The 19,400-nt window shown below is 37.8% G+C and overlaps 1 protein-coding gene across 7 annotated transcripts in view; it reads left to right on the top strand.

Annotated features, from left to right (window-relative positions):
* The window catches only part of TUT7 (terminal uridylyl transferase 7), a 54,419-nt gene that overhangs the window by 9,145 nt on the left and 25,874 nt on the right, over nucleotides 1-19,400 (top strand). For all 7 annotated transcript variants that reach the window (XM_023735810.1, XM_023735809.1, XM_023735812.1 and 4 more), the window contains 11 exons: nucleotides 2,097-2,185; nucleotides 4,095-4,146; nucleotides 5,271-5,340; nucleotides 6,291-6,417; nucleotides 7,614-7,733; nucleotides 10,086-10,247; nucleotides 13,105-13,285; nucleotides 14,710-15,797; nucleotides 16,307-16,457; nucleotides 17,837-17,923; nucleotides 18,528-18,628. In XM_023735810.1, the coding sequence (XP_023591578.1) occupies nucleotides 2,097-2,185; nucleotides 4,095-4,146; nucleotides 5,271-5,340; nucleotides 6,291-6,417; nucleotides 7,614-7,733; nucleotides 10,086-10,247; nucleotides 13,105-13,285; nucleotides 14,710-15,797; nucleotides 16,307-16,457; nucleotides 17,837-17,923; nucleotides 18,528-18,628 (2,228 nt within the window). The remainder of the gene's footprint in view (nucleotides 1-2,096; nucleotides 2,186-4,094; nucleotides 4,147-5,270; nucleotides 5,341-6,290; nucleotides 6,418-7,613; nucleotides 7,734-10,085; nucleotides 10,248-13,104; nucleotides 13,286-14,709; nucleotides 15,798-16,306; nucleotides 16,458-17,836; nucleotides 17,924-18,527; nucleotides 18,629-19,400) is intronic.

Below are 19,400 nucleotides of genomic sequence, written 5' to 3'. Positions count from 1 at the left end.
CACCATCTAGCTGTACTGGACTCAGTCTGGTGGAGGCCATGGTAGCTGTGGTCCATTAGTCCTTCAGACTAATCTTTCCCTTGTATCCTGTTCTCTTCATTCTCCCTTGCTGCCGAAGGGATGAGACCAGTGGAGTATCTTAGATGGCTGCTCACAGGCTTTCAAGACCCCAGACACAATATTTTTGAGTTAAAGAAATGTGTATTTGGGATTATTTTCTGGACATCCATGCTCAAAAAAGTTTTTATTTTAATCCAACTTAAAAAAATTATACCAAAAACGAGTTTTGAAAACTAATTTGTAACGTAGTTTGTGTTCTGTTCAATTTATTTTACAAGTTAATAGTGGAATTACAGGTTTTCCCCTGCTATCTGAAAGTAGAGCATTCCAATACAACCTCTCGTAAGCCGAAATGGCATGAAGCAAAGAAGCAATTACCACTTTTTTATGAGAAAAATTTTTGAGCATTTCCAGACACAAAAAATAGTCTACCAAATCATAGCAAACAACACATAAAACGTAAAGTAATACTAACAAAGGTATAGGGCTTGATGCTGAGATGCGGAGTGTAATTCCTGTGGAGAGGTCACTGCTCAGGGTGTGTGCTGCCTCTTTAATGGCTCGTTGCAAAACAAATGCTGAACGCTATTTCTGCTTTTTGCCTTTTTTGATAAAAGGGGAAACCCTCTTTCCGATTTTGGTTAGTGAAAACAGGTACTGATGTAGGTCTTTTGTAAAAGTGAAGTGGCGTAAAGCAAAGTTTCAAAAAGCAGGGGCTACCTGTATTTACTGTCTGTCCTCTGCCTATTTTTAATTTTTGGTCTTTTGTGGGGTAAGAAACACTGTTTAGAGTGTGCTGTTTAGACAGTGGTAAGGCCAGGTATGGCAGATGTCTGATGAAATCGCCGACGATTCTGGACAGCATCCTATACTTATTGGCAGTCCCTGTTTGGGTAAATGATTAGAAAAGCTTGATCATTCTCAATCCTTGCTGTGCATCGGAATTACTTGTGGAGCCATGGACAGCAATTTTTAGAAATCTCCACAAGTGATTCCGATCCTCAGTCTGGGTTGGATTCATTATTTAAATATACCACCTTATCACCCATAGAAGTATTTGTTCCTCTGAAAGATCATTTGTATAATATTATGAAGATATGTATACTTTTATAAGGATGGTGGAGGCGGTGAGCGATTCACTTCATTAAATGGGTAAATCTTCCTTAATGTAGACATGTTGCTGAAACGTCACTTGTAATTTCAATGTTTTTTGCCATATGTTTCCATTGTCAAATTCAGTGTTCTTTGTCATGGAAACCTGTTAAAACCCTAAGGAATTCTTTGAATCAGCAAACTTTAAAAAAAAAAAAAAAAACCCTGATGTGAAAGGATGATTTTTGTTGGCACAGTGGCAGTAAAGTACTAAAAATACCAAAGTACAAGTAAAGAGCATAAATTTATATTTAAATATAGGCGGTTCACATATACACACGTCTTCCTCTGAAGAGTGAAGAGCCTGGTGTGGAGCATTTTTAATTACGTCAGTGATATGGTAATATCCCAAGTAGATTTTTGTATGTAATCTAATGAGTAATTCATATTGAAAAGTAACTTTATGCTGAAATACTGTTTTTATGCTTACTGTTTTACTGAAACATATTCTTTATAATAAATTACACCTATGTGTGTTTTCTTAAAGATGAAAAGAATTATTTGCATTAGTTCTGTAATATACTCTAAAAATACATATATAGTTTATAAAAGAAAATTTCAGCTGTCATTTTTAAAAACTTTGCAAATAGCATTTTCTGTGTAAAATGTGATCATGATAAGGTAGGAGTTTTAAGATGTTTTGAAACTGACATGAAAGGGGTGTCTATTAAGCTAAACTGTGATCAACAGAGCCGTCTCTGTTAAATGAAATAAAATGAAGGCAAGAAAAAGAGCTGCCTGTTCCTGTCCTTTGTTTATGCCAGACTTGAATATAGTTCTTGCTTTTGTGTGTAGTTTAAATTGATGGTTCCATTTCTGAAATAACAGTGGTATTACTTTTGAGAAATTTCAGTGGTTGACTTTTATTTATTTACTTTTCTTAGATTGTTCTCTAAGATTATATGGGTCATCCTGTAGCGGATTTGGTTTCAAAAATTCAGATGTAAACATTGACATCCAATTTCCAGCCATTGTAAGTACCAAATGAAATTTCTGAGTGTTCACAGATGGATATGGAAAATTCTTTCTTTCAAATGTGAGCTGCATATAAATACGTTTTAGATTCTTGAAGATACTTTAAGTAGAATGGCAGCAACTTACTTTCCTGCAGCTACCATCTTTATATCTCTGCCTGCCCTCAGTTTCAGAGCATTTTGAAAAATACTTTATGGATATTGAGCCGCTTTTATATTTAACTTCAAACACTGGTTTTCTAACCATGTGAGTCTGATAGAGTATTGGGTTCTATTAACTTGAAAAGAGTAAATTCTCTTGATAAAATCAACTTCCAAATGGCAGGGAAGGATTTCAGATTTTAAACAGTATAGGTGTGTAAACATTTATGACCGAAAAGCTCACTTTGCTTCTTAGTTTCCTCTTTTACATACCTACTTTATTCAAAATAATTAGGTTTTCAAAGAGCCACACCTAGCCTAGGTTTCTGGTTTAAACATAATTCAAAAAGATGTTGATGAGTGACAATTTTAAAACTGGAAGACACTTGAGTAGATTACTTACATTTATCCATGGGCAGTTCCCGCAGGCCAGTTTACAGATGATTTGCATTCAGTCACCTGGGTTGCCTGTTAAAAATACGGATTCCTGGGTCCCACCCCCAGATACTCTTATTTCACAACATCTTATTCCTTGCCATACCTAACTGCTATAGCTGAATGGCCATCTAACCAATTGGTTTTACTATTCTTTTAATCTTAAAAAATGTCATCAGTGATTTATCAACCAAAGAGTTATTTTGATCTCAACCTGTTCATTCATTTAGCAAATATTTACTGAGTCTCTGTTGTATGCCAGGACTATAGTAGATTCTGGAGAACAAAACAGGTATGATTCCTCCCTCATGGAGTTCATCCTAGTGAAGCAGATAAATAGTTATAGATAATTAATTGTAATGACAGATATGCAGATAAATAAGTTTATAGAAAATAACAAGGGATGTGCAGAGATAGCAGTCACAAAGGCCTCTTTGTGGAAGTAACATTTAAACCGAGTTCTAAGAGATAGAAAGCAACCGGGGCGGGGAGGGTGGTGGTGAAAGAATGTTTCTGGCAGGGGGAACAGCACTTACAAGCACCCTAAGTCACTAAGGAGCTTGGCTATTCAGGAAGCTAAAAGGAAGGTAGTATAGCCATGATGAAGAGACCAAGGAAAAGAAGAGCATGAGATTAGGATGGAGAGGTAGGCTGGGGCCCAACATGCAGGATCTTATAGGCCATGGTAAACAACTTGGATTTTGACCTAAGTGCAGCAAGAAGCCATTGGAGGTTTTTAAGGAGGGGCATCACCATGGTTTTAAATGATAGTTGGTTCTGTGTGGAGCAGGGAAACCCTGGTGGCGTAGTGGTTAAGTGCTACAGCTGCTAACCAAAAGGTTGGCAGTTCTAATCCACCAGGCGCTCCTTGGAAACTCTATGGGGCAGTTCTACTCTGTCCTATAGGGTCGCTATGAGTTGGAATCAACTCGACGGCAACAGGTTTGGTTTGGTTTAGTTTATATGGAGCAACAACTGGAGAAAGGCAAGAGTAAAGTAGGAGCTCAGTAAGCAATCTGTTGGATTAGTTTAAGCTAGAGGTAATAATGTTAGCAATTTGACAACTTCTAGCTACAGCTTTGAGATTTGCTAAGATACTGAATCAGTCAGAAGTTAGTCATGCAGTGGGTCTCTTCTGCCCGTACTCCTCTTTGTTTGGGGCTCATCTGTCTGTCTTTGGGTGATATGCACACACAGCATAATGATTAATTACTCTGGTAGCAGTGTGCATTTCTGATTTGGAAAGCATTTGGGGTATTTCAGATGACCACGTATTCTCTCAGTGAAGCTAAAGTACTTACAGCTTATTTGATGTATTGATTTATTTCCTAGATGTCTCAGCCAGATGTCCTCTTACTTGTTCAAGAATGTTTAAAGAATAGTGGTAAGGCCAAATTTTTTTTATTTTTTACTCTCAAATTTTTCTTTTGTCTGTAATTTGAATATATCTTATTTCTCAGACTTTGAAAATAGGAATAATCCTGTTTTTTACTTATTTATGTAAGTAATATTCCAAGTAGATGCCCATGACTTATTAGTAAATTAATTAGAGTCCTATTAGTACATCTCCTATGCAGAACAACCGTTTCTTAAGTAAAGCTTTTGCTTGATGAGAATGTCATTATTTTAAGGTAATGAACCCTAGACCAGGAGGGCTCAGAAATGTAAACTATGTAAATTTGCTCTTAAGGTGAAACCAAAGGATAATCTACTTTTCAGATGACTTTACGAAGGGTATGTAGGTGTGGCCCACACTAATTAATGATTCCACAAATAGTTGTTCCCAGTTAGGTTTATCAGTTATTCAGTGTGATGTCCAGCTTGGGGCTTTCTGGCTTTTTATGGTTTACATCCAGAAACCTGTTGCCATCAACTCAATTCCAACTCATAGCGACCCTGTAGGGCAGAGTAGAACCGCCTCATAGGATTTCCAAGGCTATAATCTTTACAGAAGCAGACTGCCACATCTTTCTCCTCAGGAGTGGCTGGTGGGTTCAAACTGCTGACCTCTGTGTTAGTAGCCGAACACTTAACCACACACCAGCAGGGCTCCTTACGCTTTACATAGGCCATCTGTCTCATCCTTGAATTAGTTTTTCCCATCCTTGTTTTGGTTGAATAAAACATTTAAATTTTTCTTCTTACTTCAGTTAATGTATATTTGACCCTGAACATTTCAGTAGCTTTTGCAACAATTTTGCTTTTGAATGTCCTGTTCATATTTCTAATTCTTTTATCCATATGACATTTAACTATTCTGATCTAATTATATAGTCATTTCTAATCAAACATTAGCTTTACAGAATAGGAGTTTTAAATTAATTTGATCACTTGATTCTTGAATATGGTATTTGTTTCGTTTTTGGGTTATTTCAGAGATTTACTTAAAGTAGTAGTCTTTCAAAGGGCCAGATAGATAAGTCATAACTGATACTTGTACTTTATCTTGTTCTGTTTTTAAACAAAGATTTGATTGACCTACTTAATATCTTTTTCTTCTTTCCTCAGATTCTTTTACTGATGTTGATGCAGATTTCCATGCTAGAGTGCCAGTGGTGGTGTGCAGAGAAAAGCAGAGGTCTCAGCTTCTTTAAGCTATTTATATATTAAGTATCAGCTTAGCAGTAGCACATGTGCTTTAAACCTGTTGCCGTCGAGCTGATTCCAACTCATAGAGACCCTATAGGACAGAGCAGAACTGCCTCATAGGGTTTTGAAGGAGCGGCTGGTGGATTCGAACTGCCAACCTTTTGGTTAGCGGCCAAGCTCGTAACCACTGCGCCACCAGGGCTCCCATGTACTTTAGTAAAGCCTAATGTCTAGTTCCTAGAATTAGAAACCCCTTACATGGTTATTTCATGTGCTTATTACTAGCATTCTTCCTGTATTTTTGGCATTTGATGCAAGAGGGAAAAGAATGTTTAATTTTTAGAAGAGTAAAAGTACTTAAAAGGAGAAAAAAGATAAAGCATGTTGACCCATTTCAGCTAGGTAAAAAACAACTTCATCAAAAGGTTGCTTGCGCTAATCAACGTTTATTTTTGATCCTTTTTAGCAGCATTTGTGGCAGTGCTGAGTAAGAGTGTGACTTCATAATCTCTTCCTCCATCTGGAAGTATTACCATCATCACTAAATCGATGGCTTGTAGGCTGTAATGATTCATTAGGCAGAGTCCTCCTACTCTTGGGAAAACACTCTTATTGTTGCACAGATAAATCATGCCCTCATTTGAAACATTTTACAATATTTTCCTTATTTGCATTGCCCCCTAAAATAGCTTTAATATATACACAAAATTTTAGTTCTGAAAAATGAGGTTTACTCAGAAAATAGCTGCCATGTATTTTTTTTTTTAAACCAATTTCTTAAATGACCCATACAAGTTCAGTGGGTTTTTTACTTATTCTATTTTAAAGTATTTATTATCAGTGTAAAAATCAGCTGTTGTTAGTGTAAAATCTATCTGTGTAACACTTTTTTCTTTCTCTTTTTCCCTTCCATCCTTTCTTCCTCCCACCCCCCAACAGTGGTCTTCTTTGTAAAGTGAGTGCAGGAAATGAAAATGCATGTCTGACAACAAATCATTTAACTGCCCTTGGAAAACTAGAACCAAAACTCGTTCCTTTGGTGATTGCATTTAGGTACTGGGCAAAGGTAGGTTTGAGTTCTTCAAATGCATGAATACATTCTATGTATGCATAAGCTGTATGCTTTGATTTTTACTCAGTTAATTTAAATGTTTTGTAAGCATTTTGTAAACATTGGGAGTATGATATCTGAGTAATAGAGCAGACATTTTAAGGTTTAAAGAAAGGAAAAGTCATTGTGTCTGTTTCACTATAGCAGTATTCCTTAAAAGATCAAAATGATCGATAGCGCTTATTAAAAATTTGACTTCTGGGCCAAATCCCAGGGCTGTGACCCAAGGATTTGCATTTTAACTGGTTTCTCAAGGTGATTCCTGGCACAAGAAAAGTTTGAGATAAAGCACAAAAGCTTCTTTTACCATTTCCGATAATATACTCAGAGACTCTCCAACAAGCAAAAGACACTCTCACATTTCTGTAATGTCTTAAATGTAGTATCTGGATTGGATTGCTTTAATAAATATTAGAGCATTTAGCATTCCCCTGAAATGAAGGTCAAGTCATGATTATAAAATTGAGATTCTCTGTAGGTGTTTTTTAGAGGGAAGCAGAAGCTTGATTGATAAAGGTATAGCAGTAACAATGCAGAAGTCCCGTTGCTTGTGTCCAGGATGAATAGAGGATGCACCACGCTTGACTTGGTGAATTGATGATTACAAGATGCCATTTTTGAAAACTGTTTCATCACTAAGTAGGCCCTGCTTTTTTGATTGCTATTTCTGTTAATACTGATGAATTTGCCCACATTTTCTGCCCTAATTGCCTTTGTGACCAGAGCGTGCATTTATAAAGCAGTAGGTTCTGAAGAGGGGACCATTCAACTGAGCAGAGCCAGTTGGCCTGTACTTTGAATTGAACCATCATTTTGTCTTCATTAACTTGTGTTTAAGTCAAGTGAATGGGCTTACCATGGCTGTTAAAGAATAAAGCAGCAAATGTTTTTTTAGGCCCTTCCATGAGTAAGTTTAGTTGTGAGTATAACAGGATTAAATATTTGACATTGAAACTGTCATGCAAAACCACGGTATGTGGTTGCTATAAAAGCGTAAGGAAGTTTTCTGTTTCATCCTTGTGCTGTTTGGTTTTGAGGAGTCACTATAAATCAAGTAATACACGGGAATAAAGTTACAGGTTTTAGACTAAATTGTGTAAGTGACAAGTTGGTACAAAAAGAATGCTTTTCTTGTTTTTTCTCCACTGTAGCTTTGCAGTATAGATCGCCCTGAAGAAGGTGGCCTGCCACCTTACGTCTTTGCCCTGATGGCCATTTTCTTTCTTCAACAGAGGAAAGAGCCCCTTCTGCCTGTTTACCTAGGATCATGGGTATAAAACTTTTTTTGTTTATGTGTCTCATATTGATTTTATTACATGTCCATAATCCCTTATGCATAATTTCAAAATCTAAAAGCCTAACCAGAACTGACATGAATGTACTTATCCCACTGATGTGAACTTGCATACGTTTCACTGCCGAAATATTAATGTGTGTGATTACAAGGTGCTGCCCAATACCCTGCTAGGGATAGTACTACTTTTCTAAAATCCAAAAATTCTAATTTTTGAAACATATGGTCCTGAGGGTTTCAGATAAGAGACTGAATCTGTGTTAAATTTATCATTTGCTGCACACTTTTTTTGGGTTGTTTTCTAATTTGATACTTGAATTTACATATCACCTCCAGACAAACTGTAGGAAGCATTTGGTTGACTGTAATTTACTTTCTAGTTCTAATCCTTTATTTCTCTTTATTCCTTATACCAGGAAAAATAAAAGACAATGTAAAGTGTTGGGATTGCTACCTATACTATAAGATGCAGAGCTTAATAGCCAACCCTTGAATAATATTTGGTATCTTTAAGATGAATTAAACTTCAATAATGTGAGCCACTTTTGTGGATAAATTAAAGTTCAGCTATTTGTTGAAAATAGTAAGATTTAAGAAGAAACAGTCTCAAAGAGTCAAAATTATGTTCAGTATGTTGGAAACCTCATTTTTAATCCCTGTCTTGATATAGGAGCCCTTGCTGGTGCAGTAGTTAAGAGCTATGGCTGCTAACGAAAAGGTTGGCAGTTCAAATCCACCAGTCGCTCCTTGGAAACTCTATGGGGCAGTTCTACTCTTTCCTGTAGGGTCGCTATGAGTCAGAATTGACTCTACGGCAACGGATTTTTGGTTTATCTCGATAGAATTTTATATGTACTCGTTATAGAAAGACTCTCTTTGTGAAAGGCTTACTTTGGTATGTTGGGTATTTTAACAACCTTTCTTCTTAGCGTACATAGGTCTCTCATCATTCGAGGAAGATAATATGTTCTAGAGTAGTAGTTGTTAACTATGAGTGTGTGCCAGAAATACGACTATAGAGGATTTTTTCTTTATACTTAATGGACTGAAAATTAAGCAGGGAACTTTTACCTGCCAGGCCCTGAGAATCAAGACTAAAGTAAAATAAGCCACATATATATCCAGTGGTGAGAGAGAGAAACAAATAAATACCTATAAAGTGGTGGTAATTTCTTTGAGGAAAAATAAACCTGGGTAAGAAGAACAGAACGAAAGAAGGGGGAAGCTATTTAGAGACAGTGATATTTGAACAGAGCCTGAAAGAAGTGAGGGAGAGTGAGCCATACAGTTGCTTGGGGGAAGAGCATTCCAAGCAGAGGGAATGTCAGCCCTGAGCGAGGAGGATAGGAGCTGGGTCAGAGAGGTAGGAAAGGGCCAGATTGCGTAGGGGCCTGTAAAGGACTTGGAATTTTCGTCTTGAGTAAGAGAGAGTATGAGCAAAGTAAGGAGGCAATATTAAGTCTTTTGTTGTAGAAAGATTACTCCATCTGCTAAACCAACGAAGTACTCCATGTTTTGTGGAAATACATTTGGGAAATGGAATACCACATACACCGTCCAACCCCAGCTTGTTACGTACGTGAATCTGTTTAAAGGCTATGCTAAAAATCCTGTTGTACAGTAAAGAAACCCGTTGAGCCTTGTTTTACATTTCCCAGACCTTTAAGCCCAAATCATTTTCTTTTGCATTAACATGTATTAATAGCCTGTAGCATATGCTTTTGAAATTTCCTTTTTAACCAGATTAACTATTAAAATTACGAGTTTTGTATCTCAGCGATTCTAGTTTTTACAGTTTGCAGTCTCAATAATGTCATTAGTGTAACAGTTGCTTACATTAATTGAGCATTTACTGTGTGCCAGATTCTGTGTCTATGTGCTTTCTGTTCATTATTTCATATCATCACAGCCCTCCACAAAGGAGGTTTTAGTATTAGCCCTTTTTACAGAAACCTGAGGCCTAAAGAGAATAAGTACCTTTCCTGAGGTCACACAGCTGGAACTTGAGGGAGCTGAGATTTGGGCTAAGGCAGTTTTCTTCCAGAACCCATGGCCTTAGCCACTAGGTCATATTCTTCTCTTAGAATCTTTACTAAAGAGTTATTTCATAAAGTCTCAACTTCTTTTGCAAAGCACAGCCTTGTTTTTTCACTTTTAAAGAATATATTTTTTTAATTTATAGATGTCTCAGAGGAATTCCATAAATTATATCTTGTATATTTTCAGTGAACTGAGTATATGGTCTTTTCGGTGATTCTAAGATTAATAAGCTCTGATGTGATATAAAATCATTTCTACCTTATGACTGTATTTGTCTAATTTTTTCTAGATTGAAGGATTTTCATTAAACAAATTAGGAAACTTCAACCTTAAAGATGTCGAGAAAGACATTGTGGTGTGGGAATATGCTGATGCTGCCACAGGGGATGCAGACCCAGCCAAAGAAGAGTTGCCCAGAGCGCCCAGAGACATGCCAGTTAAAAGGGGACAGGTGTGCACGCTCTTTTCTGGTCTAACCACCTGTTTCTAACTCAGATGTTAATGGTGGTGTTGATGGGTTAATCAGTCTTACTCTCTTCTTTGCTTAAGTATCTTACCTATTTCATGGCTATTTCATTTCCTAGTGCTCTCTTGAATAGACAAGTAGTGAGAGAAGGTAATATTCAGTTCATTAAATCCACAGACATTTCTGTGGTTTCTTCTGTGTGCAGAATTCAAAGATAAACCCTTTAATGAAAAAACTTCGATTTTAGATGGTTTTGAGAGGTCTATATATATGAAAATTTAACTAAACTCAAATTACAAAGTAACAGTGAGTAAATATATTATTAAATATACTTGTCCTCATCCATACCCTTGGGGTGGGAAGAATTTATTTATGAACAAGGAAAGAATTGCCAATAGAATTTCAAATAAAACTCTGAGCAATATAATTAGACTAGTAATAAGAATAGGATTCTATCCCAGATTTGTGAATGGTCCCCTTATCCATGATCCTTTAGGGTGAAATGACAGTAATACTCACAAAATACTTTGGAGACAGGATTTACAAACAAGGCATACACAAACAAGTCATGTCACTTCTCCAGTCCATAGTTTACTCATGTCTAAAATGAAGAGATTATGGTAAATCATAGACTTTTTAGTTTGTGTTTTCTGGAATCCTTGAGCATAGAGGAAAGGAGGGAAGTGGAGCCATCCTACTACCCATGCAGCCACCAGAGTAGCAACACTTTTATCTGGTTTCTATTTTGGGGTTCCGGTAGTGGATAAGATACAGGCAGTGGAGTCAGAATATAGGTATTCATATCCCAAACCCTCCCATTTCCTAGCTTGTCCTTGGACAACTTACTTACTTAACCTTTCTGTGCTCCAGTTTCCTCACCTATAAATGGGGATAACGTCGGTACCCGCTCATAGGGTCATTAATTTATAGAATGCTTAGCTCAGTGCCAAGCATATGATAAGCACTTAGGGAATACTAGCTGTTATTTTATTTGAAAAAGAGAGTTCTCTACCAAAAAAAAAAAAAGTTTAAATACCTGTAGTCTAGGTATTTCCAAGGTCTCTTTAGTTTCATGTTATGGTATTAATCAAGTCATTTCAGTGACGTGCTTAAAGTTACTTAGTAATCCTGAAAGAGGTTTGTGGATAAAGAGATGAAACTTAAATAAGACTTTCAATTTCTGGAGGTTTTCTTTGTGTCCTTATCTGTAGTGTTTGGGACCTGAACAACTTCCGTTTTCAGTCAGTTCTGCTTTGTAAATCCATCAGATGACTGTGTCTTACTTGACGGAACCTTTGTGGTTGATATTTAGTGATTAATAAAGTACCATACTACTAGTTTTGAAACTTGATATATTAAAGTGAGATTGCAAACAATTTGTATATCTTAGAGAGGGAAAGAAATTTTTTTATTTTATGTGAATTATAGGGATAAGATGAAGGAAAATCTATTCCTGTAAATCCAATTAAATATTTTTACATTTTATGCTATTTGAAGAGATTAATCCTGCTTCCACTTCTGAAGTTAAGAGAGAGCTAGGCATTGTTGAGATTGCATGGTGTGGTGAGAGAGCACTGTACTGGGATGGGGAGATGTTCTCCTCCTGCCACTGACCAGCGATGTGGCCTTCTAACCAGTCATCTGAACTTGATGGGCTTCAGTTCCCTCTCCTTGTAAATAAGGGAGTTGAACTAGATGACCTCATAAGAGCATCTTACAGTTCTGACATCATGTTTCAATGATATATGGATTTCTTATATGTAAAAGGACTTTACCTAAAGTGAGAAAGTACAGACGACAACCAAGTCTGCCAGATGCTTTCCCTTGCTTCTGATTTAATCCTCATAACTGTCCTGTGTTATAGGTGGTATCATCCCTACTCTGCAGATAATGATAGCGACCATTTTTTGAACACTGTGTGCCAGGCACTGTGCTAAGCACTTTACAGACACTATCTCATTCAGTCCTCCCAACAACCCTATGAGGTGGGTACTGTTATCCCATTTTTCAGATGAGGAAACCAAGTTTTAGACAGGTTATATACCTTGCCTAGGATTATACATAGCTAGTTGCATTTCTAACCTAAGCTTATCCATTCCAAAGCTACTCTTAGCTACTGCGCTATACTGCCAGCCTGACAATGAAGAAGCTAAGTCACTATGAGGTGGCAGAATCAGTATTTGGACCCAGTTTTTTTCTATTCTGAGTCCTGTATACTTTCTAATACCTTGCATCATGGTATGTTCCAACTTAAGATTTATGACTATAATAGTCATGACTGTACTATACTGTATATGACGATACTAGTCCTACTAACCTATGACTGCTATTAGTTTCTGGTATCAACAGTTACTCAGCATTAAAAGTAATTGCCACTAGCAGATTCAGTGTGCTTGTGTAGTTTATTGGGGCAAATGAGAGGAGTGTTTTCCCTTTTTCTCTCCACTTTTAGCTGCTGTCCATTTCTGTGCGTCTGTAATTGGTTATAGGTGCCCTCCAGCAGCAGTAACCGTTAAGAGTTCAGTGCTGAGAGTATTAGCAACCCATGCACAGTCCTCTATCCAGTTACTAATATTTCAGAACTAAAGAAGCGCTCTCTAGTAAAATGAAACTGATCCTGTCTACTCCTGTGATAATGACTCTCTGTTAACATACTATAAACCCAGGGGTGCAGGGAAGTAATACTGTTTTACCAGCAAGCAAAATAGAACCTGGAATTTGATTTGTCTTGTCTTTGCTAAGGTTTTTCAGATATTTTAATTTGATGCTTGACTGATCGCTCGTTTTTCAGATTGTGCTGACATCTGAGATAACCTGTATGTTTTCTCTTTGCTATTAATAGGTACCATTAATATTTGATTTAAAGCGCCAGCCTTCAGTACCAGTTGGGCAGCTCTGGGTGGAATTGCTTCGATTCTATGCTTTAGAATTTAATTTGGCTGATTTAGTGATAAGTATACGTGTCAAAGAATCTGTGTCTCGTGAATCAAAGGACTGGCCCAAAAAGCGCATTGCCATTGAAGGTATCTCAAAATGTTTACCTTTAACTCCCCGTTTTTTCATTTTCTCCTCAAAGGTACCAGTCTAACAGCATGTCTTATTTCAGTCTCTTTTCAGCTCCTACGTGTAAGGTAGGCCTGGTCTCAAAGGTGAAATAAGTAGTCAGAATCTTGCATGTGTATCAGTGGGTCACTCCAAGGATCCAAACATTTTGTCCTGGGTTTTTTAAATGCCACAACAAAACATCTTAATTACTTGAGCAGCTAAAGTAATGGCTGCCTGAGTCCTGCTTTCTTTGTAAATTGCTTAGCAACTTAAAAGCATCCAGGGTTTTTCCCAGTGATGTGTGAACCCCCCCTTCCCTCTTCACTGTTCTTGCTTGTGGATTTTAAATTCAGTACTTCCATGGACGGTTGTTGCTGTTGTTTAGTTTTGCAAAGATAAGGAAAATACTCTCTGGTGAAAAATAATAATCTAAATCACTTGGATATCTAAACTTTACACTTAGCTAGATTCCTCTCCATAGCAGGAAAGAACAGTTATTTTTGAAAGGTCTGCGGTAACACTTAAAACTTAGTCATAAAAATACTTCCTTAGTGAAGGCTCATTTAATGGAAGTCATGATCTAAAAGACACGCTGATAAGCTCTGTAAACTTCATTAACAGGACTAGCTCTTCTTGGCTTTTCAAAGTCAGGAGGTTGAAACCCCTCTAGAAATCTTAATTCTCCTCCTTTAAGTAATTTTAAGAACCTCCTCAATGGAATTCTCTTACGTTTGCTTGATTTTTTTTTCAAGCTTTTTGTTGCATATGAGGGTTTTTTTGCATTTTGCATAAATTCTGTGTGCAGTCATGGGGATCTCACATTTTTAAACCCTCCCTGCAGTTTCTGTGGCTCAGCTCTTCTGGCCAATTGCCTAACCTGCTGGAGTTCTAGGGGAGGAGAAAAGATTGAGAGAAGTGGTGTCTCCTCCTGGCGCCTCCCTTTCACCCCTGAAACTCAGTCCAGCCAATTCAGTGATGGGGCTCCCCAGGGCAGAAGAGTGGAGGTAAGCTCTACAAAGCACAGGGCCTGGCTGAGTGGGGAGGCAGAGCCCTCAGCAGTGCCTGCCGGGAAGACCTCCCTTCCCAAGGGCACAAGAGCCAGGCTGGTGCCATCTGTGCTACCTCCACAGTCACCGAGCAGAATAGCAAAGGGGTACTGGTTCTGAGCAGAATGGGTTCTCTTCATAGAGAAGGTACTTAAGAAAACGTGTCTATTTTTTTTTATCCTTTAACTGTTTCTTCTTGCTCCCCACCCCTGATTTTTTTTAAAGCATATAAAATAAGTGATAAGCTGTACTGTTTGTTTATTGTCCAACTTTATTGTCTGACTTTATCTGTAGCCAGTTAATTCTTAAAACTCAAAATACAAATGTGTGACATGGTGGATTTTATTTTGTTATAGATCCCTACTCTGTTAAAAGGAATGTGGCGAGGACCCTAAATAATCAACCTGTATTTGAATATATACTTCATTGTTTAAGAACAACGTATAAATATTTTGCTCTTCCACACAAAATTTCAAAATCCAACCTTCTAAAGCCTGTGAGTGCAGTTACAGGCATTTCAGAACATTCTAAAGAAGTAACAAATCATGATCCAGGTGTACAAGCAAAAGGTGACAAGTTTAAAAACTCAGTTTTGGCTCAGGGTCCCGGTGCTATCAGTCCAGCTGCAAACACCCCCAAGGTACAGCCACTTGCTCTTAAACAGACTGCTGATCACTTTGAAGGCCCACCAGTAGAGGAAATGGGAAACAGGCACATCAGTGTAAGCCTGGAAAACTTGGACTGTGTCAAGGCAGAGGTGAGTTGTGATGATCATGAGGATGTTACCATGCACCGTCTAGAAACAGGAGGTGAACATGAGAAGTTAAAAATTGAAAGAGAGGGCCAGCATCATTTGACTGCTCATGATCAAGATATAAACAGCAGCAAACATGGAGAACTTGCCATCTGTGGCAGCACACCTACCGAGACTGACAGGACTTTGGATTTAGAAGGTTTCCGAAATCTTACAGTCCGGGGTCGTGATGGATATGTTACTATAGTTGTCAAGGCTGATATTGACGAAGAAAGCATAGAAGGTACTGATGAACTAGAAGACTCTCTAAACCACTTTGCCCCTTCAGTACCGAGCCAGACAAAAGAAATCATTCACTCTGATGAAGAAGAGGAAGAAGAGGAGGAAGAAGAGCCCAGGCTCACCATTAACCGAACAGAAGATGAAGATGGTATTGCTAATGAAGATGAGTTAGACAACACCTATACTGGATCGGGGGAGGAGGATGCCCTGTCTGAAGAGGATGAGGAACTGGGCGACGCTGCTAAGGATGAAGACTTGAAAGAATGTGGGAAACAAGCAGATGGAGCCCTACTAGTGGAACTGAATAAAATAAGTCTTAAGGAAGAAAATGAATGTGAGGAAGATTCAGCTGAGGACCAGTCTGCTCTCTCCTATGAATTTAGTAAGCTTATCTTCACCAAAGGCAAGGTAATTAGTGCTGCTACTAGACATAGTCATTGTGAGGATGGTGCAGGACTGGGCGGTGTTTAGTTCTGTTGTGCGTGGGGTCGCTATGGGTCGGAGCTGACTCAATGGCACCTAACAACAACAACACCAGACATAGAGCTAGGAGATTTTAATGCGTGGAATTTCAATTTTTATATACTAGAACAAGGCTCTCCTCATTTTGTGGTAGTGGTAAGGAATTGATGTTTCATTCTAATACAACCATTTGGTACACTTCCCTACTTAAAACTCATGGGAGTTTGCGTAAGACAAAAGGGATACTGTTAGCAGTGAAAATTACTGCCTTTTTCTCCTGCATGTACTATACGGGTGTCCTCTACTCTCAGATGGTTTAGAGTAGCTGCGCATTATTATTTTCAATATTCTCGGAAGTGGAGAGTAGACTGTATAGTTTAAGAAAAAGGTTTAAGACAGCTTTGTTTGGTTTGGCAAAGTTTTAAGTCTTGTTTTGCTTTTCCATGTTCCTGCAGTCTCCTACGGTGGTATGCAGTCTATGCAAACGTGAGGGTCATCTAAAGAAGGACTGTCCCGAAGACTTCAAGCGAATCCAGCTGGAGCCATTGCCACCATTAACACCCAAATTTTCAAGTATCTTAGATCAAGTTTGCATCCAGTGTTATAGTAAGTTGTTAACGTTTCTTTTGCTTTGTCATTATATTAAGTTGACATTTACTCAAGAGTCCTCTGAATCACTGGTCTGTAACCTCCGTAAGGTCTTAAAGATTAAGTCTGTTCTATTTTTCATTATATCCACAGTGGTCTATATAATGTCTGTCCTATTTGACACATGCATTAAATAATTGTCAAAGAAGGGAGGGAGGGTGAATTCTTTTACTCTGAAGGCAAGAGCACTGGTATTTCCCATCTGGTGTTTGAAATTCTTCTTAGGTGCAGTTAATAGTATTTCATAATAGCAAATACTTCACAGGCCAAGTAGGCAATAACTGCACACTGCCCTTCGTTAGAGATTTACCGGGCACGTTAGCATAATAAGGCTTCTGAGAAATATAGTAGTTTTAAAATCCTATTTGACTCTTTAATCCAACGTTTCCAGATTTTGAGCATAGAGTACTTTTTAATTAACACTGATTCATAGCGTACATGGAGCCCTGGTGGCGTAGTGGTTAAGAGCTCAGCTGCTAACCAGAAGGTTGGCAGTTCACATCCACCAGCCACTCCTTGGAAACCCTGTGGGACAGTTCTCCTCTGTTCTGTAAGGTTGCTATGAGTCAGAATCGACTTGACGGCAGCGGGTTTGGTTTTTTTTTTGTTGTTGTTTTTTGTTTTTGGAAAAGCCAACGTGACAGCCTTTTAAGGAAGACCAGTTTGGAGAAACATTGGTTTACAGAGGATTTCAAGTTCTATAAAGGAAAACAAAAAAGAGAAGAACTTGATGGATCAGATTTTTTTTGTTTGTTTTTTAAACTATTTTGTAGGTTATGGGCTGTGACAAAAAAGCTATGGGTTCTCCCTAAACAAAAATATATACGATGCAAACTGTGAGAGCTGGAACTCAGCAGGACTGCCTTGTTTTTCTGGGGGTTGTTTTTTTCTTTTTTAACGTTTGACAGGGTAGTAAAGATAAAGTCTAACCACTTATCTGTCACCCATTTTAGTGAAAAATTTTTTAGTTTTCCTTCTCTGACAGGTTTCTGCCTTACACAGGTTCCAGCTTTCACAGATTTTTCTGTATGTGCTTACACACAAACGTTTGTATTTATACCCTGAGCGGTTCCCTGAAGACCACCTTTATAGACCACTGGGGGGTCTCTGAAACCCAGGTGCAGAACCTTGTTCAGATTGGTTTTCATTCCAGGAGTCATCTTCTTTAAGAAAAAGGTGTCTGCTTTGTTTTGCAGTAGTGATGTTGTCTACGAGAAGACACAGAATTTAAGATTTTTTTTTAAGCTTATTTTATTTAATAGAAGATATTTTATTTCAGCTTCTCCAAGAATGTCAACAGTCCTTTTTTTTTGAATGTGTCTATTTATTTTAAACAGAGGATTTTTCTCCAACAATTTTAGAAGATCAGGCTCGTGAACATATTCGACAAAACTTAGAAAGTTTCATAAGGCAAGAGTTTCCAGGTAAATCATTTTTTACTCTAAGAAAAGAAAGGTGGTGTGACCTTTCTTCAGAATGAGTACTTGAGTTATAAGTACATTAATTTTGAGAATATAAAGTAATTTTGTGATGATGGTGGGAGCAGGGTTCGGTTGTTTTTTGTGATATACCTAGGTTGGTCTTTGGCCTACCAAATCCAAGTTTGCCAACAGAGAAGGCAGTAGCAGTGTACAGTTTCTATTAGCAGATGCCATTAAATGAATTTCATCTAGTGTTATATTTAGTTAAAGTTCACACAGCTCCAAAAAGTGAACTTATTTGGAAGGTAGTAAGCGTACATTATTAAATGTGTTGAGGTGATCTACATTTTCCTTGTACTGTCCTTGTGTTTAATAAAGTGGCACTTGGTTATCTTTCATGCCATATATACCTTGTATTTATTTAAAGTCAACTTTGAGAGAAAAAGTTAGAGTAAATGACTGGTTAATAAGAGAGCATTATAATTACAATGAGATTAAAATAGAATCATTAACTGTTGGGTATTTTTGATTCATGAGAGGGCCATTTTGATCAGAAAATTAAATGTGGTCAGGTAATTAGTTATTACTTTTCATGTATTCCTAACAGGAACTAAATTGAGCTTGTTTGGCTCCTCCAAAAATGGATTTGGGTTCAAACAGAGTGACCTTGACATCTGTATGACAATTAATGGACATGAAACTGCTGAGGTACAGTGACCACATAAAACTTCATTTGCTGTGGCAGTGTGATCTGCCCAACCTTGACTGACAGTACAGCTTGGTGTTTTCCAAATTTCTCAGGGCATACCAGTCTGTCTGGCCAAATATATTACGAAGCTTAAAGGTGAATGTGAGGAGTAGAAAGACACTAATTCTTCAACTTGTAGTACAAAATGGATTTAAAAGCAACATCTGAGAATTCTGCCAAGTCAAGCCAGCCTCTCCATCGTCCCATTGACATGGCTCCTTGGCTGATTTTGAGGCACACACCCAGGCGGGTTTCTGTGATGCTTTTTCCCAGGCTGGCAGTGTGGTACATTGACAGAAGTCCAGAGACCTGGATTTGAGACAGACTTGGTTTCCTCAGTGCCTAAACATGTGGTCTCGGGTAGATCACTATAAAATGGAAATAATAATTTCTGTTCTTCTTACCTCAGAAAATTGTACACATCACCTTCCATCATGTGTGTCAGGATTCTGAAAGCTAGGACCTATGGACCAAATTCAGCGCACTGCCTGTTTTTATAAATAAAGTTTTATTGGAGTACTAATTTGCATATCACCTATGGCTGCCTTCACTTTGTAACTGCAAAGCTGAGTAGTTGTAACAGAGGCTGTATGGCCCACAAAGCTGAAAAATATTTACTCTCTGGCCCTTTCCAGAAAAAGTTTGCCAGCCCCTGAAGTATATGAAAGCGTTTAGAAAACAAAGTACTATATAAAGTCTGAGAAAGTATTAAGTTTTTTTTTTTTTTTTTTT

This window comes from Trichechus manatus, unplaced genomic scaffold (genome assembly GCF_000243295.1).
Source record: "Trichechus manatus latirostris isolate Lorelei unplaced genomic scaffold, TriManLat1.0 scaffold00082, whole genome shotgun sequence".
NCBI classification, from domain to species: domain Eukaryota; kingdom Metazoa; phylum Chordata; class Mammalia; order Sirenia; family Trichechidae; genus Trichechus; species Trichechus manatus.
The sequence above is the reverse complement of the archived record's forward strand: the minus strand, read 5'-3'. Positions and strand labels throughout refer to the sequence as shown.